Below are 27,132 nucleotides of genomic sequence, written 5' to 3' on the forward strand. Positions count from 1 at the left end.
TTGTGGGTGGCGTTGCTGCCAACTTTAGCTGGTTCCCCCAATGATGTTTCTTCCTTGGAAACATTGGTAATGTTGCCCCTTGGAAACATGGCATTGGTGGTATTGGTGGTCCATATTGAACACCTGCAGTCCATGCAATGAAGTTATTGCCATAATGCTGAGGTATGGAGGCCAAAACCTTTGGCCCAGCAATGATGAAGGAATAATGATCAAGTGGAGTTAGTGTGTGAGTTGCAGCAAAATCTGGAAGTGATAGTGTTTCCATACCTTGCCTTTTAGATGGTGAAGATCAGATGTTTAAGAGTCCCTGCTGAAGATTATCATGTAGTTACATTGTGCTGGGACTGGAGGGGCCTCACTGATTTACTTGGTAGATGGGGTGCGACTTTGCCACAAGCTGAGCTGTACACTGTAGAATTTTCTACCTCCAACCTGCTCTAGTAACTATGATGTTTACATGGCTGGTTCATTTCAGTCATGAATTTCTGAATGTTAACATTGCCGGATTCAGCAACGCTAACGCTGTTGAATGTCATGAGTTGGTGCTTATGTTGTTGGAGATGCTCATTACCTGAAACATGTGCAGCATGAATGCCCCTGGCCATTTATCATCCCGAGTTTGAATGTTGCCCAAACCCTGCTGCATATGGAATTATCCGAGCAGCTGCAAATTGCAAATAAGCAATATGTAATAATCAACAAATATCCCACTTTTGACCTTATGATGGAAGGAAGGATATTGATGAAGCAGCTGAAGATAGTTGACCCTAAGACATTATCCAGAGGAACTCCTGGGGCTGGTTTAGCACAGGGCTAAATCGCTGGCTTTGAAAGCAGACCGAGGCAGGCCAGCAGCACGGTTCAATTCCCATACCAGCCTCCCCGAACAGGCGCCGGAATGTGACGACTAGGGGCTTTTTGCAGTAACTTCATTTGAAGCCTACTTGTGACAATAAGCGATTTTCATTTCATTTTTTCATTGCCTGCAGTGCTGTCCTGGGACTGAAATGATTGATCTCCAACAACCACAACCATCTTTCTTTGGGTTTGGTATGACTCCAAATCGCGGAGATCTGCCCCCTCCCCTCACCTGACCCACAATCCTGATTCTCATTGACTCCACTTTTGCGAGAGCTCCGTGGTGCCACACTTGATGAATTGGTGTCTTGATGTTAAGGGCTGTCACTCTCACCTTACCTCTGGCACTCAGCTCTTTTGACCAAAACTGTTCTGAGTTCTGGAGCCACGTGGCCCTGACAAAACCCAAACTGAGCATCTGTGAGCACTGGCAGGTTTTTGTTGTGGACGATTGCATTGAATTGTTAAAAAATCTTCTCCTGGGTCAGTACGTTGACGTCAGTAGGAGGTGGCGCTTCTCGCTTGGTTCTGCACATGCGCCCCGATGAGCAGGCACGCATGTGCAGTGCGCCCGCATTTTTCTATCTGGTTGCAGCCGTCATTTTCAAAGCCGCTCGGAGCCGCCATTGTTAAAAGCCGGCCATTGCGTGCGAATTCACACAATCGGGAGCTCCGTGGTGGACGGCTCCGCGACCCTCCCGACACCCGCCCACGACTCACGGGCGGGTCGCGACCCCTACTTTGAAAATGCCTGATCTAATTTCTAACACCCCCCCCCACTTTAACTCGTCCCAACCTCAACGCACACACAAGACAGACAGAGAGGGAAAAGAGGGCGTAAAAATAATACTAAGAGTCTCTGTTTCAGATGAATGTCTTCCAGTTCGATCTTTCTTCAGTCTAGGCCTCCAGTTGGATGATGTCTTTGCTTTCAGTCCATAATGATTTTTACTGTAGATTCGACAGGATCTCGGGACTTCTCTGCAGTCAGAAAAGCAGGTAGGAAACACTTGGGAGAAAGAGAGAGAGAGAGAGAGCAACCCACAAGCTCTCCGCTCCGTGTCCAGGAGCTTTCTCTGGGGTTCTCAAAAAAAACCCAACGAACAAGACCCAATTGCTGTCAGTTGCCAGACAGAATACGGTCCTTGGCCATCCATTGGCCACCAGTCAACCAATCGAACCGAATCCCTCCAATCTCCTGGGTGCCATAAAGTCTAAGTTCTTCTATTCAAAATCTAAATCTTCACAGCACAGAGTACTATTTTGCAACTTTTGATTCCTCACTTCCCCTGCTCAAGTTAAAGGTATATCTCCATTAAAGATCCATGGACCAAAAATGATAATGACAAAATAAATAGGAAATGAGGGAATGAACAGGAAAGGGCCCTTATAAACTGTCAATTATACTTTCCATCATTTTGCTGCTGACTGCTGTCGTTTCAGACAGTTTGCTGGTTTGGATTTGTCCTGTTTTTTGTAGACTGGACATAACTAAGCAATGGTCAGGTGAAGCGTGTGTTGTAGCTGTGCTGGAGCAGCTTAGTTAGTGGTACAGCTAGTTCTGGGGTACAGGGCTACACAATTCAGGGCTGCAGCACCCAGAGTTTCAGCATAATAGATACTGCATTGCAACCAAAATGGTAGCTGAGCTGCACGCAAACAATTACAGTGCAGCCCATTATCCATCCCCTAACATTTTGGCTGAGAGCATTGGTGTGCGTTGTCATGAAAAGTATGATGACTGGGCATGTAAAAGCAAATTGCCGGAAGCTGAATGGTAACTCAGTGACAGCAATAGGGACACTTAGGAAGCTTTTGGAAAAGACTGTATCAGTAAAGGAAACAAGTGTCAAAACAAGCAGATATGGTAAAGTCCAAAGTGTTTCCTCAGAACCTGTCAAAAGGGAGGATAGGGTTTAGGGTAGTCAAGGGGATTCTTCCCTGGAAACTGATGAAGTCAGCTTACTGGAGGTTATACAATTTTTGTCTCCAAGGGAGAAGTAATCTCTTACTCCTTCAACAGAACAAGTAACCAATTTATTATTTTGAGAGCCATTGGGACAGTTCAGTCATCAATGGTGGCTGACAAAACATCTTGGGCAGGATTCTTTGTTTCTGTTGCCACCGACGTAGGATTTGTCACGACAGCAAAACTGGCGCCAAACATGGATCAATTCAGCAACTGTAGAGGGACTAGCACCGGCGCCACGCGGAACACAATCTATTCCAATGAAAAACAGTGAGGGCATTGCCGGGTCTGAGATTGACAGTCGGGAGGCTGACAAGCTGCAGCCTCCCCACACACACCATCCCAACCAACAAGGTGGCACTGGTTGTATTGGAGCGTGCCCGTACAGCTGATGGGTCGACTGGGCTAGAGGACCCCTAGAGAGGGGTTGGCCTGGGGGCACACCTATGTGGTCCGTGGCTCTCAGATCACCGTGGGCAGTCAGCGGCGGGCGTCTGCGGCAATGGTGTTCTGTGCCCGTCCACCCCACAGCCCATCTCCTGACCACCCCCTGACCACCCCCCCGCTACTACCCCTGACCCTTGCAGATGCACCCTGGCCAGCGGCACAACTGTCAGCAAACTATGGCGATGTTGGACTCTTTCCCAACGCCCTCTCTCTCCCTCAGCAGCCACGATGCCGGTTTCACCATTTTTAAAAGCACAAGTGAACCGCACCATCGGGAACTCGGCCCGTCGGAAGCGGAGCATCGAGGAGGCCCTGGAGAATCACCGGGTCGGGCCCGCTAATGACATGCAAATAGTGTTTACTGTACGTGCTTTCTTTGACGCCGCATGGACGCTGCTGTCGACGTGACGGAGAATTATGATTTGGCGTAATATCGGTGCCCACCATGATTTTGGCATTGGAACATGTTCTCCAGCTAACGGAGAATCCCGCCCCTTGTCTTCCATCTGGCTTGATGAAAGAAAAAGTACTAATGGGTATTCATGGGTGTTATAAACCTTTTCCCTTGTATAAAGTTGATTGATGGAAGTGACTTAGTGTCACTGTGGGATTTGTTTGTGGTCTAATCTGGATTTTATACTGGGTCATGATTTAGCAAATTTGAAAGTATTAGATACTTAGGGTTTCAACAAACCAGTCGAGGTGGAAGAACCGGAGATTTTGCAGGAGGAACATCTTGTACTGTTCCCTGTTTATGTGGTAAATCGAGCCCAAGCTCCTAAGGCTAGACTGACTGCAGCTGGAAAACAACTAACCCATGGCAAAAAGAAGTTAATATTAAAGATGCAGGAAGGTCAGAGACTGTCTAAGGATCTGCAAAGGGAAAGCTGATCCGTGTCAAGAACCAACTTTCCCACACAAAGAGTCGGATAATGAAAAACATGCCTGCAGCGCACCGGGGAAACTGCCGAGTGCAGGAGGTGGCGGGGAAACTGGCTGAACATTTCGGTTTCTGGATTCTCTGGGTCAGCTGCCAGCAATGGAGGGATTTGTTCACCTATTGGAAAACAAAGTGATCCTCGCGAAGGAACTGGGATGGCGCCCTGACTGCAATACAGGATGTGTTTAATGTGAGAATTAAGCTACTTTGTGAACGACAGGTTGATGGGGAGACCAAACGACAATGTGCCCGTGTGGCGTATGGCACGAAAAACAATCATGTGAGTGGTTTCTAGCATGAAAAGCGAACCATGAGAGCCGGGGTGCTGCATGAAAAAACAAAGCCACGTGACAGAGTGATTCAGGAACTGACAGGGCCGCAGCTGAAAAGCGTGAGGTCAGGTGGAATGCCTGGATCTGGTATGTCTCTCTTGGGGGCACATGAATTGGATTCAATTGGCATTGGTTTTTGGAGCAGGCAAGGAGCTGGATTAGGGGTTTGCCCCTGTCCGCACTCTGAGCCCTGGCTTAGTAATCCCGATAAAGTAATTTTTTAAAAAGCTAATGTTAGCTCAGCGCTGCCGAGGGGTTGGAGCTCAGTGAAGCCCAGGAGCAGTTCGCAGCTTCGAGACACGTCTGTCCATGATGCTGTCTGCACCGAGAAGCTGTCTGCACCAAAGCGCTATCTGCATAGTGATGTTGTCTACACTGAAATGCTGTCTGCACCGAGATGCTGTCTGCACCGAGACGCTGTCTGCACCGTGACTCTGTCTGCACCGTGATGCTGTCTGCACCGAGACGCTGTCTGTACCGTGACGCTGTCAGCACCGTGACTCTGTGTGCACCGTGACTCTGTCAGCACCGTGACTCTGTCTGCACCCTGACTCTGTCTGCACCGTGACTCTGTCTGCACCGTGACTCTGTCAGCACCGTGACTCTATCTGCACCGTGACTCTGTCCGCACCGTGACTCTGTCAGCACCGTGACTCTGTCAGCATCGTGACTCTGTCTGCACCGTGACTCTGTCTGCACCGTGACTCTGTCAGCACCGTGACTCTGTCTGCACCGTGACTCTATCTGCACCGTGACTCTGTCTGCACCGTGACTCTGTCAGCACCGTGACTCTGTCTGCACCGTGACTCTGTCAGCATCGTGACTCTGTCTGCACCGTGACTCTGTCTGCACCGTGACTATGTCTGCACCGTGACTCTGTCTGCACCGTGACTCTGTCTGCACCGTGACGCTGTCAGCACCGTGACTCTGTCTGCACCGTGACTCTGTCTGCACCGTGACTCTGTCAGCACCGTGACTCTGTCTGCACCGTGACTCTTTCTGCACCGTGACTCTGTCCGCACCGTGACTCTGTCTGCACCGTGACGCTGTCTGCACCGTGACGCTGTCTGCACCGTGACTCTGTCCGCACCGTGACTCTGTCCGCACCGTGACTCTGTCCGCACCGTGACTCTGTCCGCACCGTGACTCTGTCCGCACCGTGACTCTGTCCGCACCGTGACTCTGTCCGCACCGTGACTCTGTCCGCACCGTGACTCTGTCCGCTCCGTGACTCTGTCTGCACCGTGACTCTGTCCGCACCGTGACTCTGTCTGCACCGTGATTCTGTCTGCACCGTGACTCTGTCTGCACCGTGACTCTGTCAGCACCGTGACTCTGTCTGCACCGTGACTCTGTCTGCACCGTGACTCTGTCTGCACCGTGACTCTGTCTGCACCGTGACTCTGTCAGCACCGTGACTCTGTCTGCACCGTGACTCTGTCAGCACCGTGACTCTGTCTGCACCGTGACTCTGTCTGCACCGTGACTCTGTCAGCACCGTGACTCTGTCTGCATCGTGACTCTGTCAGCACCGTGACTCTGTCAGCACCGTGACTCTGTCTGCACCGTGACTCTGTCAGCACCGTGACGCTGTCTGCACCGTGACTCTGTCAGCACCGTGACTCTGTCTGCACCGTGTCTCTGTCTGCACCGTGTCTCTGTCTGCACCGTGTCTCTGTCTGCACCGTGACTCTCTCAGCACCGTGACTTTCAGCACCGTGACTCTGTCAGCACCGTGACTCTGTCTGCACCGTGACTCTGTCTGCACCGTGACTCTGTCAGCACCGTGACTCTATCTGCACCGTGACTCTGTCAGCACCGTGACTCTGTCTGCACCGTGACTCTGTCTGCACCTTGACTCTGCACCGTGACTCTGTCAGCACCGTGACTCTGTCAGCACCGTGACTCTGTCTGCACCGTGATGCTGTCTGCACCGTGACTCTGTCAGCACCGTGACTCTGTCAGCACCGTGACTCTGTCAGCACCGTGACTCTGTCCGCACCGTGACTCTGTCCGCACCGTGACTCTGTCCGCTCCGTGACGCTGTCAGCACCGTGACTCTGTCAGCACCGTGACTCTGTCTGCACCGTGACTCTGTCTGCTCCGTGACGCTGTCAGCACCGTGACTCTGTCAGCACCGTGACTCTGTCTGCACCGTGACTCTGTCTGCACCGTGACTCTGTCTGCACCGTGACTCTGTCTGCACCGTGACTCTGTCAGCACCGTGACTCTGTCAGCACCGTGACTCTATCTGCACCGTGACTCTGTCAGCACCGTGACTCTGTCAGCACCGTGACTCTGTCAGCACCGTGACTCTGTCAGCACCGTGACTCTGTCTGCTCCATTACTCTGTCTGCACCGTGACTCTGTCTGCTCCGTGACTCTGTCTGCACCGTGACTCTGTCAGCACCGTGACTCTGTCTGCACCGTGACTCTGCACCGTGACTCTGTCTGCACCGTGACTCTGTCTGCTCCGTGACTCTGTCTGCTCCGTGACTCTGTCTGCACCGTGACTCTGTCTGCACCGTGACTCTGTCTGCACCGTGACTCTGTCTGCTCCGTGACTCTGTCTGCGCCGTGACTCTGTCTGCACCGTGACTCTGCACCGTGACTGTCTGCACCGTGACTCTGTCAGCACCGCGACTCTGTCTGCACCGCGACTCTGTCTGCACCGTGACTCTGTCTGCACCGTGACTCTGTCTGCTCCGTGACTCTGTCAGCACCGTGACTCTGTCTGCTCCGTTACTCTGTCTGCACCGTGACTCTGTCTGCTCCGTGACTCTGTCTGCACCGTGACTCTGTCAGCACCGTGACTCTGTCAGCACCGTGACTCTGTCTGCACCGTGACTCTGTCTGCACCGTGACTCTGTCTGCACCGTGACTCTGTCTGCTCCGTGACTCTGTCTGCTCCGTGACTCTGTCTGCACCGTGACTCTGTCTGCACCGTGTCTCTGTCTGCACCGTGTCTCTGTCTGCACCGTGACTCTGTCTGCACCGTGACTCTGTCTGCACCGTGACTCTGTCTGCTCCGTGACGCTGTCTGCGCCGTGACTCTGTCTGCACCGTGACTCTGTCTGCACCGTGACTCTGTCTGCACCGTGACTCTGTCTGCACCGTGACTCTGTCTGCACCGTGACTCTGTCTGCACCGTGACTCTGTCAGCACCGTGACTCTGTCTGCACCGTGTCTCTGTCTGCACCGTGTCTCTGTCTGCACCGTGACTCTCTCAGCACCGTGACTCTGTCAGCACCGTGACTCTGTCTGCATCGTGACTCTGTCTGCACCGTGACTCTGTCTGCACCGTGACTCTATCTGCACCGTGACTCTGTCTGCACCGTGACTTTGTCTGCTCCGTGACGCTGTCAGCACCGTGACTCTGTCCTCTCCGTGACGCTGTCAGCACCGTGACTCTGTCAGCACCGTGACTCTGTCTGCTCCGTGACTCTGTCTGCACCGTGACTCTGTCTGCACCGTGACTCTGTCTGCACCGTGACTCTGTCTGCACCGTGACTCTGTCTGCGCCGTGACTCTGTCTGCACCGTGACTCTGTCAGCAGCGTGACTCTGTCTGCACCGTGACTCTGTCTGCACCGTGACTCTGTCTGCACCGTGACTCTGTCTGCACCGTGACTCTGTCTGCACCGTGACTCTGTCTGCACCGTGACTCTGTCTGCTCCGTGACTCTGTCTGCTCCGTGACTCTGTCTGCGCCGTGACTCTGTCTGCACCGTGACTCTGCACCGTGACTCTGTCTGCACCGTGACTCTGTCTGCACCGTGACTCTGTCTGCACCTTGACTCTGCACCGTGACTCTGTCTGCACCGTGTCTCTGTCAGCACCGTGACTCTGTCAGCACCGTGACTCTGGCTGCACCGTGACTCTGTCTGCACCGTGACGCTGTCTGCACCGTGACTCTGTCTGCACCGTGACTCTGTCTGCACCGTGTCTCTGTCTGCACCGTGTCTCTGTCTGCACCGTGACTCTGTCAGCACCGTGACTCTGTCAGCACCGTGACTCTGTCTGCACCGTGACTCTGTCTGCACCGTGACTCTGTCAGCACCGTGATGCTCTCTGCACCGTGACTCTGTCTGCTCCGTGACTCTGTCTGCACCTTGACTCTGTCTGCACCGTGTCTCTGTCAGCACCGTGACTCTGTCTGCACCGTGACTCTGTCTGCACCGTGACTCTGTCTGCACCGTGACTCTGTCTGCACCGTGACTCTGTCAGCACCGTGACTGTATCTGCACCGTGACTCTGTCTGCACCGTGACTCTGTCTGCTCCGTGACGCTGTCAGCACCGTGACTCTGTCCGCTCCGTGACGCTGTCAGCACGGTGACTCTGTCAGCACCGTGACTCTGTCTGCTCCGTGACTCTGTCTGCACCGTGACTCTGTCTGCACCGTGACTCTATCTGCACCGAGATGCTGTCTTCTCCGTGACTCTCTGCACCGTGATGGTGTCTGCACCGTAATGCTGTCTGCACCCAGACGCTGTCTGCCCTGTGATGCTCTCTGCAACATGATGCTCCAAAAATCTGTCCCGGTCCACCCACGTCGACGCTACCACCAAGAAAGCACAACAGCGCCTATACTTCCTCAGGAAAGTAAGGAAATTCGGCATGTCCACATTAACCCTTACCAACTTTTACAGGTACACCATTGAAAACATCCTATCCGGCTGCATCACAGCTGCTATGGCAACTGCTCGGCTCAAGACCACAAGAAACTTCAGAGAGTCGTGAACACAGCCCAGTCCATCACACGAACCTGCCTCCCATCCGTTGACTCCCTCTACACCTCCCGCTGCCTGGGGAAAGCGGGCAGTATAATCAAAGACCCCTCCCACCCGGCTTACTCCCTCTGCCAACTTCTTCCATCGGGCAGGAGATACAGAAGTCTGAGAACTCGCATGAACAGACTCAAAATCAGCTTCTTCCCCGCTGTTACCAGACTCCTAAATGACCCTCTTATGGACTGACCTCATTAACACTACACCCCTGTATGCTTCACCCGATGCCAGTGTTATCTAGTTGCATTATGTACCTTGTGTTGCCCTATAATACATTTTCTTTTATTTCTTTTTCTTTTCTTTTTTTTTTAAACGCATTTTATTCAAACTTGTATCAAAGTAAGTTACAGCAAATAAACGCCCCGGGAAACATTCTTCCCAACAATCAACTATACAGTTTGTCCAGATTTTCCTCCTTTTTCAACCCCCCTCCCCATCACCCACCCCCCCCAACCACACTCTCCGCGATGAACAGCTCCTCAAACATGGTCACAAACATCCCCCGCCTTTTCTCAAATGCCCCTGCTGAGCCCCTTAACTCATACTTTATCTTCTCTAACCGCAGGAAGTCATACAGGTCACCCAACCATGCTGCTACCCCCGCCAAGAATGTTCCCAATTTTTCACAACCGCAAAACAAGTGCGCATGATTCGCTGGCCCCCGCCCACACCTCTCACACTCATCTGCTACTCCCTGAAAGAACCCACTCATTCTTGCCCGAGTCTGTCTGCACCGAGACTCTGTCTGCTTCGAGATTCTGTCTGCACCGAGATTCTGTCTGCACCGAGATTCTGTCTGCACCGAGATTCTGTCTGCACCATGATGCTGTCTGCACCGAGATTCTGTCTGCACCGAGATGCTGTCTGCACCAAGATGCTGTCTGCACCGAGATTCTGTCTGCACCAAGATTCTGTCTGCACCAAGATTCTGTCTGCGCGGAGATTCTGTCTGCACCAAGACACTGTCTGCACCGAGATTCTGTCTGCACCAAGACACTGTCTGCACCGAGATTCTGTCTGCACCAAGATTCTGTCTGCACCAAGATTCTGTCTGCACCAAGACACTGTCTGCACCGAGATTCTGTCTGCACCGAGATTCTGTCTGCACCAAGATGCTGTCTGCACCAAGACACTGTCTGCACCGAGATTCTGTCTGCACCAAGCTGCTGTCTGCGCCGAGATTCTGTCTGCACCAAGACACTGTCTGCACCAACATTCTGTCTCCACCAACATTCTGTCTGCACCGAGATTCTGTCTGTACCAAGACACTGTCTGCACCGAGATTCTGTCTGCACCAAGATTCTGTCTGCACCAAGATTCTGTCTGCACCAAGACACTCTCTGCACCGAGACACTGTCTGCACCGAGATTCTGTCTGCACCAAGACGCTGTCTGCACCGTGACGCTGTCTGCGCCGAGATTCTGTCTGCACCAAGACACTGTCTGCACCGAGATTCTGTCTGCACCAAGACGCTGTCTGCACCAAGATTCTGTCTGTACCAAGATTCTGTCTGCACCAAGATTCTGTCTGCACCAAGACACTGTCTGCACCGAGATGCTGTCTGCACCGAGATGCTGTCTGCACCGAGATGCTGTCTGCACCGAGCTGCTGTCTGCACCGTGATGCTGGCTGCACCGAGATGCTCTCTGCACCGAGATGCTGTCTTCTCCGTGACTCTCTGCACCGTGATGGTGTCTGCACCGTAATGCTGTCTGCACCCAGACGCTGTCTGCCCTGTGATGCTCTCTGCAACATGATGCTCCAAAAATCTGTCCCGGTCCACCCACGTCGACGCTACCACCAAGAAAGCACAACAGCGCCTATACTTCCTCAGGAAAGTAAGGAAATACGGCATGTCCACATTAACCCTTACCAACTTTTACAGGTACACCATTGAAAACATCCTATCCGGCTGCATCACAGCTGCTATGGCAACTGCTCGGCTCAAGACCACAAGAAACTTCAGAGAGTCGTGAACACAGCCCAGTCCATCACACGAACCTGCCTCCCATCCATTGACTCCCTCTACACCTCCCGCTGCCTGGGGAAAGCGGGCAGTATAATCAAAGACCCCTCCCACCCGGCTTACTCCCTCTGCCAACTTCTTCCATCGGGCAGGAGATACAGAAGTCTGAGAACTCGCATGAACAGACTCAAAATCAGCTTCTTCCCCGCTGTTACCAGACTCCTAAATGACCCTCTTATGGACTGACCTCATTAACACTACACCCCTGTATGCTTCACCCGATGCCAGTGTTATCTAGTTGCATTGTGTACCTTGTGTTGCCCTATAATACATTTTCTTTTATTTCTTTTTCTTTTCTTTTTTTTTTAAACGCATTTTATTCAAACTTGTATCAAAGTAAGTTACAGCAAATAAACGCCCCGGGAAACATTCTTCCCAACAATCAACTATACAGTTTGTCCAGATTTTCCTCCTTTTTCAACCCCCCTCACCATCACCCACCCCCCCCAACCCCACTCTCCGCGATGAACAGCTCCTCAAACATGGTCACAAACATCCCCCGCCTTTTCTCAAATGCCCCTGCTGAGCCCCTTAACTCATACTTTATCTTCTCTAACCGCAGGAAGTCATACAGGTCACCCAACCATGCTGCTACCCCCGCCAAGAATGTTCCCAATTTTTCACAACCGCAAAACAAGTGCGCATGATTCGCTGGACCCCGCCCACACCTCTCACACTCATCTGCTACTCCCTGAAAGAACCCACTCATTCTTGCCCGAGTCTGTCTGCACCGAGATTCTGTCTGCTTCGAGATTCTGTCTGCACCGAGATTCTGTCTGCACCGAGATTCTGTCTGCACCGAGATTCTGTCTGCACCATGATGCTGTCTGCACCATGATGCTGTCTGCACCATGATGCTGTCTGCACCGAGATTCTGTCTGCACCGAGATTCTGTCTGCACCGAGATTCTGTCTGCACCGAGATTCTGTCTGCACCGAGATGCTGTCTGCACCGAGATGCTGTCTGCACCGAGATGCTGTCTGCACCAAGACACTGTCTGCACCGAGATTCTGTCTGCATCAAGATGCTGTCTGCACCGAGATTCTGTCTGCACCGAGATGCTGTCTGCACCGAGATGCTGTCTGCACCAAGACACTGTCTGCACCAAGACACTGTCTGCACCAAGATTCTGTCTGCACCAAGATTCTGTCTGCGCCGAGATTCTGTCTGCGCCGAGATTCTGTCTGCACCGAGATTCTGTCGGCACCGAGATTCTGTCTGCACCGAGATTCTGTCTGCACCAAGATGCTGTCTGCACCGAGATTCTGTCTGCACCAAGATTCTGTCTGCACCAAGATTCTGTCTGCGCCGAGATTCTGTCTGCACCAAGACACTGTCTGCACCGAGATTCTGTCTGCACCAAGACACTGTCTGCACCGAGATTCTGTCTGCACCAAGATTCTGTCTGCACCAAGATTCTGTCTGCACCAAGACACTGTCTGCACCGAGATTCTGTCTGCACCGAGATTCTGTCTGCACCAAGATGCTGTCTGCACCAAGACACTGTCTGCACCGAGATTCTGTCTGCACCAAGCTGCTGTCTGCGCCGAGATTCTGTCTGCACCAAGACACTGTCTGCACCAACATTCTGTCTCCACCAACATTCTGTCTGCACCGAGATTCTGTCTGTACCAAGACACTGTCTGCACTGAGATTCTGTCTGCACCAAGATTCTGTCTGCACCAAGATTCTGTCTGCACCAAGACACTGTCTGCACCGAGATTCTGTCTGCACCAAGATGCTGTCTGCACCAAGACGCTGTCTGCACCGTGACGCTGTCTGCACCAAGACACTGTCTGCACCGAGATTCTGTCTCCACCAAGACGCTGTCTGCACCAAGATTCTGTCTGTACCAAGATTCTGTCTGCACCGAGACGCTGTCTCCCCCAACATTCTGTCTGCACCGTGACGCTGTCTGCACCGAGATTCTGTCTGCACCGAGATTCTGTCTGCACCAAGACGCTGTCTGCACCGAGATTCTGTCTGCACCAAGATGCTGTCTGCAACAAGATGCTGTCTGCACCAAGATTCTGTCTGCACCAAGACGCTGTCTGCACCGTGACGCTGTCTACACCGAGATTCTGTCTGCACCAAGACACTGTCTGCACCGAGATTCTGTCTGCACCAAGACGCTGTCTGCACCAAGATTCTGTCTGTACCAAGATTCTGTCTGCACCGAGACGCTGTCTCCACCAACATTCTGTCTGCACCGTGACGCTGTCTGCACCGAGATTCTGTCTGCACCGAGATTCTGTCTGCACCAAGACGCTGTCTGCACCAAGACGCTGTCTGCACCAAGATGCTGTCTGCACCAAGACACTGTCTGCACCGAGATTCTGTCTGCACCAAGATGCTGTCTGCAACAAGATGCTGTCTGCACCAAGATTCTGTCTGCACCAAGACGCTGTCTGCACCAAGATTCTGTCTGCACCAAGATTCTGTCTGCACCAAGACGATGTCTGCACCAAGATTCTGTCTGCACCAAGATTCTGTCTGCACCAAGACACTGTCTGTACCAAGATTCTGTCTGAACCAAGACGCTGTCTGTACCAAGATTCTGTCTGCAACAAGATGCTGTCTGCACCAACATTCTGTCTGCACCGTGACGCTGTCTGCACCAAGACACTGTCTGCACCGAGATTCTGTCTGCACCAAGACGCTGTCTGCACCAAGATGCTGTCTGCACCAAGACACTGTCTGCACTGAGATTCTGTCTGCACCAAGATGCTGTCTGCACCAAGATTCTGTCTGCACCAAGATTCTGTCTGTACCAAGATTCTGTCTGCACCAAGATTCTGTCTGCACCAAGATTCTGTCTGCAACAAGATGCTGTCTGCACCGAGACGCTGTCTACACCAAGATTCTGTCTGCACCAAGATTCTGTCTGCACCAAGATGCTGTCTGCGCCGAGATTCTGTCTGCACCGAGATTCTGTCTGCACCATGATGCTGTCTGCACCGAGATTCTGTCTGCACCGAGATTCTGTCTGCACCGAGATTCTGTCTGCACCAAGATTCTGTCTGCACCAAGATTCTGTCTGCACCAAGATGCTGTCTACACCAAGACGCTGTCTCCACCAACATTCTGTCTGCACCGTGATGCTGGCTGCACCGAGATGCTGGCTGCACCGCGATGCTGTCTGCTCCGTGATGCCGTCTTCTCAGTGACTCTCTGCACCGTAATGCTGTCTGCACCGTAATGCTGTCTGCACCCAGACGCTGTCTGCCCTGTGATGCTCTCTGCAACATGATGCTCCAAAAATCTGTCCCGGTCCACCCACGTCGACGCTACCACCAAGAAAGCACAACAGCGCCTATACTTCCTCAGGAAAGTAAGGAAATTCGGCATGTCCACATTAACTCTTACCAACTTTTAGAGGTACACCATAGAAAGCATCCTATCCGGCTGCATCACAGCTGCTATGGCAACTGCTCGGCTCAAGACCACAAGAAACTTCAGAGAGTCGTGAACACAGCCTAGTCCAACACACAAACCTGCCTCCCATCCATTGACTCCCTCTACACCTCCCTCTGCCTGGGGAAAGCGGGCAGTATAATCAAAGACCCCTCCTACCTGGCTTACTCCCTCTTCCAACTTCTTCCATCGGGCAGGAGATACAAAAGTCTGAGAGCACGCACGAACAGACTCAAAATCAACTTCTTCCCCGCTGTTACCAGACTCCTAAATGACCCTCTTATGAACTGACCTCATTAGCATTACACCCCTGTATGCTTCACCCGATGCCAGTGTTATCTAGTTGCATTGTGTACCTTGTGTTGCCCTATAATATATTTTCTTTTATTTCTTTATCTTTTCTTTTTTTTAAAAACGCATTTTATTCAAACTTGTATCAAAGTAGGTTACAGCAAATAAACGCCCCGGGAAACATTCTTCCCAACAATCAACTATACAGTTTGTCCAGATTTTCCTCCTTTTTCAACCCCCCTCACCATCACCCACCCCCCCCAACCCCACCCTCCGCGATGAACAGCTCCTCAAACATGGTCACAAACATCCCCCGCCTTTTCTCAAATGCCCCTGCTGAGCCCCTTAACTCATACTTTATCTTCTCTAACCGCAGGAAGTCATACAGGTCACCCAACCATGCTGCTACCCCCGCCAAGAATGTTCCCAATTTTTCACAACCGCAAAACAAGTGCGCATGATTCGCTGGCCCCCGCCCACACCTCTCACACTCATCTGCTACTCCCTGAAAGAACCCACTCATTCTTGCCCGAGTCTGTCTGCACCGAGATTCTGTCTGCACCGAGATTCTGTCTGCACCGAGATTCTGTCTGCACCGAGATTCTGTCTGCACCATGATGCTGTCTGCACCGAGATTCTGTCTGCACCGAGATTCTGTCTGCACCATGATGCTGTCTGCACCATGATGCTGTCTGCACCGAGATTCTGTCTGCACCAAGACGCTGTTTCCACCAACATTCTGTCTGCACCAAGATGCTGTCTGCACCGAGATTCAGTCTGCATCAAGATGCTGTCTGCACCGAGACGCTGTCTGCACCGAGACGCTGTCTGCACCGAGACGCTGTCTGCATCAAGACGCTGTCTGCATCAAGACGCTGTCTGCACCAAGACGTTGTCTGCACCAAGATGCTGTCTGCACCGTGATGCTGTCTGCACCATGACGCTGTCTGCACAAAGATGCTGTCTGCACCAAGACGCTGTCTGCACCGTGATGCTGTCACACCGTGACGCTGTCTGCACCAAGACGCTGTCGGCACCATGGTGCTGTCTGCACCAAGACGCTGTCTGCACCAAGACGCTGTCTGCACCGTGACGCTGTCACACCGTGACGCTGTCTGCACCAAGACGCTGTCGGCACCATGGTGCTGTCTGCACCAAGACGCTGTCTGCACCAAGACGCTGTCTGCACCGTGACGCTGTCTGCACCGTGACGCTGTCTGCACCAAGACGCTGTTGGCACCATGACGCTGTCTGCACCAAGACGCTGTCGGCACCAAGACGCTGTCTGCACCAAGACGCTGTCTGCACCAAGACGCTGTCTGCACCGTGATGCTGTCTGCACCAAGACGCTGTCTGCACCAAGACGCTGTCTGCACCGTGATGCTGTCTGCACCGTGACGCTGTCTGCACCAAGACGCTGTCTGCACCTTGACGCTGTCTGCACCATGATGCTGTCTGCACAAAGATGCTGTCTGCACCGAGATTCTGCCTGCACAAAGCTTCTGTCTGCACCGAGATTCTGTCTGCACCGAGACGCTGTCTGCACCAAGACGCTGTCTGCACCGTGATGCTGTCTGCACCGTGACGCTGTCTGCACCATGATGCTGTCTGCACAAAGATGCTGTCTGCACCGAGATTCTGCCTGCACAAAGCTTCTGTCTGCACCGAGATTCTGTCTGCACCGAGATGCTGTCTGCACCAAGACGTTGTCTGCGCCAAGACGCTGTCTGCACCGTGATGCTGTCTGCACCGAGATGCTGTCTGCACCAAGACGCTGTCTGCACCGTGATGCTGTCTGCACCGTGACGCTGTCTGCACCATGATGCTGTCTGCACCATGATGCTGTCTGCACAAAGATGCTGTCTGCACCGAGATTCTGCCTGCACAAAGCTTCTGTCTGCACCGAGATTCTGTCTGCACCGAGATGCTGTCTGCACAAAGCTTCTGTCTGCACCGAGATTCTGTCTGCACCGAGATGCTGTCAGCACCGTGATGCTGTCTGCACCGTGATGCTGTCTGCACCGTGACGCTGTCTGCACCATGATGCTGTCTGCACAAAGCTTCTGTCTGCACCGAGATTCTGTCTGCACCAAGACGCTGTCAGCGCCGTGATGCTGTCTGCACCGTGATGCTGTCTGCACCGTGACGCTGTCTGCACCATGATGCTGTCTGCACAAAGACGCTGTCTGCGCCGAGATTCTGTCTGCATCGAGATTCTGTCTGCACCGAGATTCTGTCTGCATCGAGATTCTGTCTGCACCGAGATTCTGTCTGCACTGAGACGCTGTCTGCACCAATACGCTGTCTGCTCCTTGATGCTGTCTGCACCATGATGCTGTCTGCACCGAGATTCTGTCTGCATCGAGATTCTGTCTGCACCGAGATTCTGTCTGCACCAAGACGCTGTCTGCACCAAGATTCTGTCTGCACCGAGATTCTGTCTGCACCGGGATTCTGTCTGCACCGAGATTCTGTCTGCACCGAGATTCTGTCTGCACCGAGATTCTGTCTGCACCGAGATTCTGTCTGCACCGAGATTCTGTCTGCACCGAGATTCTGTCTGCACCAAGACGCTGTCTGCACCAAGATTCTGTCTGCACCGAGATTCTGTCTGCACCGAGATTCTGTCTGCACCGAGATTCTGTCTGCACCAAGACGCTGTCTCCACCAACATTCTGTCTGCACCGAGATGCTGTCTGCACCGAGACGCTGTTTCCACCAACATTCTGTCTGCACCAAGATGTTGTCTGCACCAAGACGCTGTCTGCACCGAGATTCTGTCTGCATCGAGATTCTGTCTGCACCGAGATTCTGTCTGCACCGAGATTCTGTCTGCACCAAGACGCTGTCTCCACCAACATTCTGTCTGCACCAAGATGTTGTCTGCACCGAGATTCTGTCTGCACCGAGATTCTGTCTGCACCGAGATTCTGTCTGCACCGAGATTCTGTCTGCACCAAGATGTTGTCTGCACCAAGACGCTGTCTGCACCGAGATTCTGTCTGCACCGAGATTCTGTCTGCACCGAGATTCTGTCTGCACTGAGACGCTGTCTGCACCAATACGCTGTCTGCTCCTTGATGCTGTCTGCACCATGATGCTGTCTGCACCGAGATGCCGTCTGCACCAAGACGCTGTCTGCACCAAGATGCTGTCTCCACCAACATTCTGTCTGCACCGAGATGCTGTCTGCACCGAGACGCTGTCTGCACCGAGACGCTGTCTGCACCGAGATTCTGTCTGCACCGAGATTCTGTCTGCACTGAGACGCTGTCTGCACCAAAATGCTGTCTGCTCTTTGATGCTGTCTGCACCATGATGCTGTCTGCACCAAGACGCTATCTGCACCGAGATTCTGTCTGCACCGAGATGCCGTCTGCACCAAGACGCTGTCTGCACCAAGACACTGTCTGCACCGTGACGCTGTCTGCACCATGATGCTGTCTGCACCGAGATGCCGTCTGCACCAAGACGCTGTCTGCACCAAGACGCTGTCTCCACCAACATTCTGTCTGCACCGAGATGCTGTCTGCACCGAGATGCTGTCTGCACCGAGATGCTGTCTGCACCAAGACGCTGTTTCCACCAACATTCTGTCTGCACCAAGATGCTGTCTGCACCAAGACGCTGTCTGCACCAAGACGCTGTCTGCACCGAGATTCTGTCTGCACCGAGATTCTGTCTGCACTGAGACGCTGTCTGCACCAAGACGCTGTTTGCTCCTTGATGCTGTCTGCACCATGATGCTGTCTGCACCAAGACGCTATCTGCACCGAGATTCTGTCTGCACCGAGATGCCGTCTGCACCAAGATGCTGTCTGCACCGAGATTCAGTCTGCATCAAGATGCTGTCTGCACCGAGACGCTGTCTGCATCAAGACGCTGTCTGCATCAAGACGCTGTCTGCATCAAGACGCTGTCTGCACCAAGACGTTGTCTGCACCAAGATGCTGTCTGCACCAAGATGCTGTCTGCACCGTGACGCTGTCTGCACCAAGACGCTGTCTGCATCAAGACGCTGTCTGCACTGTGATGCTGTCTCACCGTGACGCTGTCTGCACCAAGACGCTGTCGGCACCATGATGCTGTCTGCACCAAGATGCTGTCTGCACCAAGACGCTGTCTGCACTGTGATGCTGTCTCACCGTGACGCTGTCTGCACCAAGACGCTGTCGGCACCGTGACGCTGTCTGCACCAAGACGCTGTCGGCACCATGATGCTGTCTGCACCAAGATGCTGTCTGCACCGTGACGCTGTCTGCACCAAGACGCTGTCGGCACCATGATGCTGTCGGCACCATGATGCTGTCTGCACCAAGACGCTGTCTGCACCGTGATGCTGTCTGCACCGTGATGCTGTCTGCACCGTGATGCTGTCTGCACCGTGACGCTGTCTGCACCATGATGCTGTCTGCATAAAGACGCTGTCTGCACCAAGATTCTGTCTGCGCCAAGCTTCTGTCTGCACCGAGATTCTGTCTGCATCGAGATTCTGTCTGCATCGAGATTCTGCCTGCACCAGATTCAGACTGCATCAAGACGCTGTCTGCACCAAGACGCTGTCTGCACCAAGATGCTGTCTGCACCGAGATTCAATCTGCACCAAGACGCTGTCTGCACCGTGATGCTGTCTGCACCGTGACGCTGTCTGCACCAAGACGCTGTCTGCAACGTGATGCTGTCTGCACCAAGACGCTGTCTGCAACGTGATGCTGTCTGCACCGTGACGCTGTCTGCAACGTGATGCTGTCTGCACCGTGACGCTGTCTGCACCGTGACGCTGTCTGCACCAAGACGCTGACTGCTCCTTGATGCTGTCTGCTCCATGGCGCTGTCTGCACCAAGACGCTGTCTGCACCAAGACGCTGTCTGCACCATGACGCTGTCTGCATCATGATGCTGTCTTCACAAAGACGCTGTCTGCATCGAGCGTCTGTCTGCACCGAGCTTCTGTCTGCACCGAGCTTCTGTCTGCACCGAGATTCTGTCTGCACCGAGATGCTGTCTGCACCAAGACGCTGTCTGCTCCTTGATGCTGTCTGCTCCATGATGCTGGCAATTAGGGCAAGGCGAAGCCTGCAGTGAACAGTGGTTGCTCAGTATAGCAAGATAACTGGGAATGTGCTGGTGGTAAGATGCTGGTTTGGAGCCTGGCCAAGCCAGTGTGGGACAGTCTCAGATAGTGATTAAGCAGCTGGGAGCTGAGCTGTTGTTGGGGCAATTCAAGTTGGAGCCCTATCATCTAAAAAAACTAATTGCAGGTAGAAGAAGCTTCAGAGGCCGAGTTCAAACTGCTATTAAGCTTATTATCCTCGAAGGATGGGAGCTGATTTCTGGGTGTGTGCTGGGAAAATTAGTGGAATCAGTCTGGGTTGTGTCTGCCTTTGTATGTGCAATTTACGGTGTTTTTGATCAGGTTACTGTCATAATATGCACCCATGCACATCATGAGGTAAAAGCAGGCAGTGACAGACACCCAGGTGAGCCAATCAATGTACAGAACAGAACACGACCAATCACAAGACAGGACACCAGAGGGGGCCTTACACCTGTAAAACACACAAGGCATCAGCACTCTGCCTCATTCCACTGGTGATAGCTATAGTAATAGTCAGGGTGTACAAATCATTCAACACCTCCAACACGTGGATCAGAGCTAGCCTGGTCTAGATAGTTAGCTTTAGTTTACTTAGGGTAGTAGAGAGTCAACCCACAGGCAGCTGTGTGTTTTGTTGCTAGAGTTCAATAAATCTTTTATTGAACCAATGCCTTCGTTTGGTGTATACTTGATCAGTTAATTACATCGTGTGCAATCCGTGTTACCCCAGGGTGAACAACACGACATGATACCAGAAGTGGCTACTGCCTCTAAGTAATTTACCTTTGAAAATTCTCTGAAGACCAGTGACTGCCTTCCTGTGGCATGGAAAAGATCCAGGCACCTCCGCAGCTCCACATCTCCGGGAACCTTGGCGCCAACTGGCGGACCTTCAAGCAAAAATTCAGCCTATACCTTGAGGCCTCGGGCCTCGAAAGTGCGTCCGATGCGCGAATAATCGCCCTGCTGCTGTCTACTGCGGGGGACCAGGCCATCCAAATCTTCAATTCGCTCACTTTCTCCAACGGTGAGGACAAGGCAAAGTTCCAGACTGTCCTCACAAAATTCGAGTCACTGCGATTTCGAGACAAATGAAAGCTTCGAGCGTTACGTATTCCAGCAGCGCCTTCAGGGTAAAGACGAGCCTTTTCAGTCTTTTCTTACTCAGCTTCGCACTATAGCGCAGTCCTGTAACTACGGAGACACCGCTGACTCCCTCACCAGGGATCAGATCGTGTTTGGCATCCACTCCGACGTCCTGTGGGAGCAGCTCCTAAAAATTAAAAATATGACCTTGCCAGTGGCCATCGAGACATGCAAAGTCCACGAACTGGCGAAAAGTCGCTATTCCCGCCAGAAGTCGGCAGAGCAGGACTAACTCACCTCCCACGAGGCTGAACGTGTACAGGCCATCGCCCGAATGCGGGGCCTGAGCATTGATGAAGGCGGCCATTTCGCGCGCTTTTCCAGGGCTCCCACGCAGGCACACCACGGTCAGGAAAACGAAGCGGCCGAAGAATACACTGCACAGCTGTGAGCGGCAGCTGACCACACTGCGCAGGTGCGACGATGCGACGAACGTCACGACGTCGACGTAATGACGTGCCCCAACTGCGGCATCGCCCATTTAAAGCGGCAATGCCCCGCGAGAGGCAGGCAATGTCTCAACTGCAAGAAGCTTGGCCATTATGCTGCTCTGTGCAGATCTGCACCTCCGACAGGGGGCCAGTGGTACCAGATCCAGCGAAAACGAGTTCTAAGTGTGCAGCAAGGGCTGCTGGACTTGGAACCGGATCCAATCACCGATCCAGAGTACGACTGCCAAGAGTCCACGTATCGAGTGGGCATCATCACCATGCATAACCATTCCTCCTCACTTTCACCAACACACACGCCCATCCTTAAAATGGATTGTGCGGACGAGGGACGTGCCACAGTACAGGTCAACAATTGTAGCATCCGGTTCAAGCTCGACACCGGTGCTTCAGCCAACCTAATATCCAAAGCAGATCTGGCTCGCATCCGGAGCAGCCTACCATTCTTCCACCGGTTTGCCAGTTGCTCGACTACAATGGGAATGCCATCACGGCGCTAGGGTCCTGTCACCTACATGTATCCAACAAGGCCATCAAGGCCACTTTGCGGTTTGAGATCGTCCAGCCCGGCAAGGCTTCTCTGCTGGGTGCCCGAGCATGCCAGCTCCTCCAGCTAGTTCAGCGGGTACATGCCATGTCCTCAGCTGACACCACTCTGCAAGCCGACACTGAGGAGCTCCTACTGCAGTACCCGGGTGTGTTCACAGGGATGGGCACGCTGCCCTACCGCTATAAAATTCTGCTCAGACCTGATGCCACGCCTGTCATCCATGCGCCGCGCCGGGTGCCGGCGCCCCTCAAAGACCGTCTGAAGGCACAACTTCAGGATCTCCAGGATCAAGGGATACTATCCAAGGTGACGGAACCAACTGAATGGGTCAGCTCGATGGTCTGCGTCAAGAAGCCCTCGGGAGAACTGCACATTTGCATCGATCCCAAGGATCTGAACCGCAATATTATGAGGGAACTCTACCTGATCCCGAAGCGGGAGGCGCTGACTAGTGAAATGGCGCGTGCCAAATATTTTACAAAGCTGGATGCATCGAAGGGCTTCTGGCAGATACAGCTGGACGCATCCAGTTGGAAGCTATGCACATTTAACACTCCCCTCGGGAGATATTGCTACAACCGAATGCCATTTGGCATTGTGTCGGCCTCCGAAATTTTTCATCGAATAATGGAGCAAATGTCATCATCTGGTCCACGACCCCGGAGGAACATGTTGCCCGTCTGCAGCAGGTCTTCAGGCGCGTACATGCCAACGGCCTGAAGCTCAACCAGGTCTAACGGGCTACATGGTGGCCCGGTTGGCACTGCGGGCTCTGCCCCGCATGGCCCCCCCCATCTCCACACCCCTGGCCCATTGGTACCCGGCACCATGGGAACCTCTGACCCTGGCACCCGGCCCTGATGCCAGGGGTACCATCGGCTGGTGTTGCCCTTGCCAGCAGTAAACTCCGCGGCCCCTGTCCAGCACCCCATAGAGGCTACAGTGAGTGTTGCCCTTGATTGGGCCACCTGATGCCCCGATGGCAAGCTGCAGCCAGGTGTGCGGTGGTATGGTGGGGGGTGAGGTGCGGGGGTGGGGGCAGCCATACAGTCGGTGTCACTCTGCAGAACCAGAGGCCAAGGTGGGTGGTCAGTGGGGTGGGTAGCAAGATGGCTGCCTTGCAGGCCGTGGTAATGGTGGTCCATGCCTGGACACCGCCCAGTCCCGTGGGGGGTCACCCCGGCCACACGGCCTGTTCCTCCATCAACTCCTCCCAACCATTAAGCCAAGCCAGTGTCTGGCTCGGCAGCCCATGGTCGCACTCTTCCGTGTCCTACCTCCTCTCTCTCCCTTGTCAGCCACAACAGCAGTTTCACGATTTTTAAGAGAACAAGTGAACCGAAGGGAACTCGATCCATCGGAGGCGGAGAACCACGGAGGTCCCGGAGAATACTGGGTCAGACCCGCTAATGATATGCAAACAGTGTTTACTGTACATGCATTCCAGTACGCAGGGACGCTGTCGTCGAGGTGATGGAGAATTGCGATTTTGCGTTAAATTGGCACCCACCCCGATTTTGCCATCGGAACCAACTCTCCGCCCAATCGCGTTTCTCTATTCCAGCGTCAGCCAACTGAGAATCCTGCCCCATGTGTGTTATATGTAGGGAAGTACTGGCAAATAAGAGAAGTTTCAAATCTTGAAAGAGAAGTGGTGGATGAAAAATGACTTTTGAGGTTGAAACCCCAGAGTCAGTTATCAACTTGCAGCTGACTTCAAATTAAAATTAAAAGACTACGCTGCTGTGGCTGACCTGTGATACCACATCAAAAACACGTCAAAAGCCCATGAGGCTGTCCGCATTCTGGAGTAGCATCTCCAATCTTCCCTATTCCAGCATCAGCAATGCTGAGTAAAACAAGCATTTTGTTGCTATTTCCCTTCATGATGACCTACATGTACAAGGTTGGACTTTCTGTTTTCATAACGATGAAGACGGCCCAAAGAAACTGGCTGGTCTGCACCTGATGTGCACATTGCCCTCTCCTCCTTTGAACCTGATTCAAGTGAGATTGTGTGGACCAAGCAGGTCCTTTCGTATTAAAGATAAGTGACTGTGGTGTGTTCACAAAGGTCGGCTGGCGTGGGTTGCGAAGGTCGGCTGGTGTGGCTCCTGAAGGTCGGCCGGTGACAAAAGTGAGTCCCGGAAAAGAAAGTTTGAAATACAGTGATTTGGACAACTAAAAGATCACGTCACCAGCTTGGTAATATCTTACAAGCTCTCACTCCCAACTACCAGATCTTGTCACAGAACCTTCACACACATCCTCACCTCACACTGCCCTTGTAATAGCCCACAGGATCCATCAACCCATCATACTCACATATGTTAGCAGGAACAATGATCCCATGAAGAAAGTCATGGTGTCCCTGTTGTTCCCATTGTACTGTCAAACTTTAAACATTTGAATGAAAAGACACAAACTCCAAAACAAAAGCCGAAGTATTTACTTCCCCATAAACTGTTTGAAACATAACACGGTGAGCCTAAACCTCTCGCTTTCATCACACCGCTCCTGCAAAGCTGCCCCTTTAAGAGTTGCCGCGTTGCATTCCACCTAACCGGTGTGAACAATGAGCTGCCAGTCACTTCATTTCACTCACTCACTGACCCAATGTGTGCTGCACTCACCCGAATCACCAGTGCCAACCAGCGTCACACACTCTGAATCTGATTACACTCAGAGACAACAGGCACATTACTGCCGCCCACCTGAACCAGGGCCACAGTCTGCTTCCTTTCACCTGGCAAACATGGCTTTCTCTGCAATGTGCCCACAACAGCATGCATCCATGTAACCCCTGAATATCCTGAAATGTCTCTAGGACCTTTCCAGGGATATAGGTCCTGTCATGTTCCCGCATGCTCACCGTCACATTCATACATATATATAAACATGGTACTCACACGGGTGGGAGCACGGAGACAGGGGCAGCCCAGAAACACGTGGACACACAGACAACATATGGCACACACATAACAAGCTGACACGCACAGGCACACACATGGGCAGACCTGGGTTCATACAGATACAACCTGCAGTCTCCCACAAGATTTTACAAATAGGCAGAAGATGGAATGAGGGGAACTTACGTCCATGTTTGTTAAATTTACAAGTTATGAAAACGGGGACATTCTCTGGTAGTCCTCTGACCTGCTTCCCTGATCAGCTATCTTTGCAGTCAATCTGTTAAAGGGTGCTATTTCTGGGGAAGAGCAGGGGGCATTAGAGCTCATGGAATTACATTCGTGCAATGATCAAAGGACATTAAATCATCACCTCAGAAGTTATGGTTTAGTCACGAGTGCACAGCGTGATGGGGGAACATAATCTCCGCTGGCGGGTGATGGGTCCCTTTAAGAGGCTTTAAACAAATTCCTTAAAGAATCAAGTGGATTTGAGATCAGACTGGCATGGGGGTGGGGGTGGTGGTGGGGGGGGGGTGGGGGTGGTGGTGGGGGGGGGGGGGGGCGTGTGGAGGGCTTATGAAGATCAACCAAATGTTGAACTGTGCGGGCTGCACTTTGGTGAGTGTCGCACTGTCAGAAGCAGAGAGACACAGTGTCCCTCACAACCTGGGGGACGGGGTCAATACTGCTCCCTGTTCAATAACGACTGTCACTCTGATGGCTGGTTGAAATTCCTCGGTGGTACACAGACTGGCAGTCCTTGTGACAGTCCCTACATAATTAATGAGCTGTTAACAGAATCTCAATCTCAAAAACCTCACATTCCGCAGTTGACATTGTCAGGGCTTGGTGTTGGACAGTCACACTTTCAGAGTTACACCGACCTCCGAGTCCTCAGGCAGGACAGTGTTCAGGAGCCGAGCTCTTACCCTGCCCAGAACAATAAAAACTCCTAACATTCGTGTGAAAAAATCTGTTCAGAAATAATCTCATCATCCCCATTCATATTCATGCAATGAATTCCTATTAGCCCATTCACAAAGGAAACTGACAGTTTAGAAAAGGCTGAATATCCTTTGATTATCATCATTTTAAAATTCAACTCAGCAACTTCAGTTTGCTTAAAGCTGTAGAACCTCTTCACGTTTTCACTCAGTCTCATCCCTCTTTCCATCATACTCTTGTAAACATCCCCTCTCACTGTCCTCCACTCATTTATCTATCATTTTGCCCTCTCCCTCTCTTAACCATTTCCCTATCTACCTTTTGCCCCCCACTCTCTCTTTCGTTCATTCCTCACTCACCTGCCGCGTTTCCTGTCCTCACTTTCTCGACAAACATTTGTAAGATGGTGAATGTGACGAGGAGGGGAATGCGAGCCTGAAAAAGCCGCAGTCCCATGGCGAGGAAGCGGCAGCCCAGATGGAGAGTCTTTGCTGCGGGGAGCTTGCCTCTTGTATCTGGGGCAGAATGTGCAGTGGACTCGGTGTCAGTGCCTGAGCCTCTGTGTGTGAGCGAAACTCCAGGAGACACTGAAAGAAACTTAACACATCGACACTTTAAATAACTCCAGCACAGTCTGATTGGGCGAGAGAGGAACTCGTATCTCAGCAACTACAAACATTCAGTCCGTTTCAGCAGCTCAGAGCCAGGAATAAGTTTCAGTCTGAACTCACAACCACTCATACACCCACTCATTCACGCCCACCCACTCACACCCACCCATACACACTCACACCAACTCACACCCACTCATTCACACCCACACACTCACACCCACCCATACACACTCACACCAACTCACACCCACTCATTCACACCCACTCATACATACTCACACCCACTTATTCATACCCGCCCACTCACACCCACTCATACACACTCACACCCACTCATACACACACACACTCACCC

The 27,132-nt window shown here is 52.5% G+C and overlaps 1 protein-coding gene across 3 annotated transcripts in view; it reads right to left on the minus strand.

Moving 5' to 3' along the window:
- Window positions 1-26,859, minus strand: part of LOC140395292 (lipoprotein lipase-like) — a 243,639-nt gene extending 216,780 nt beyond the window's left edge. For 2 of the 3 annotated variants that reach the window (XM_072482877.1, XM_072482876.1), the window contains exon 1: window positions 26,523-26,858. In XM_072482877.1, the coding sequence (XP_072338978.1) occupies window positions 26,523-26,619 (97 nt within the window). In that variant the 5' untranslated portion in view covers window positions 26,620-26,858. Of the gene's footprint in view, window positions 1-26,522 lie in introns of all 3 variants that reach the window. The other variant, XM_072482878.1, reaches the window with a different exon arrangement.
- Between the last annotated feature and the right edge of the window lie 273 nt (window positions 26,860-27,132).

Source organism: Scyliorhinus torazame, chromosome 18 (genome assembly GCF_047496885.1).
Source record: "Scyliorhinus torazame isolate Kashiwa2021f chromosome 18, sScyTor2.1, whole genome shotgun sequence".
NCBI classification, from domain to species: domain Eukaryota; kingdom Metazoa; phylum Chordata; class Chondrichthyes; order Carcharhiniformes; family Scyliorhinidae; genus Scyliorhinus; species Scyliorhinus torazame.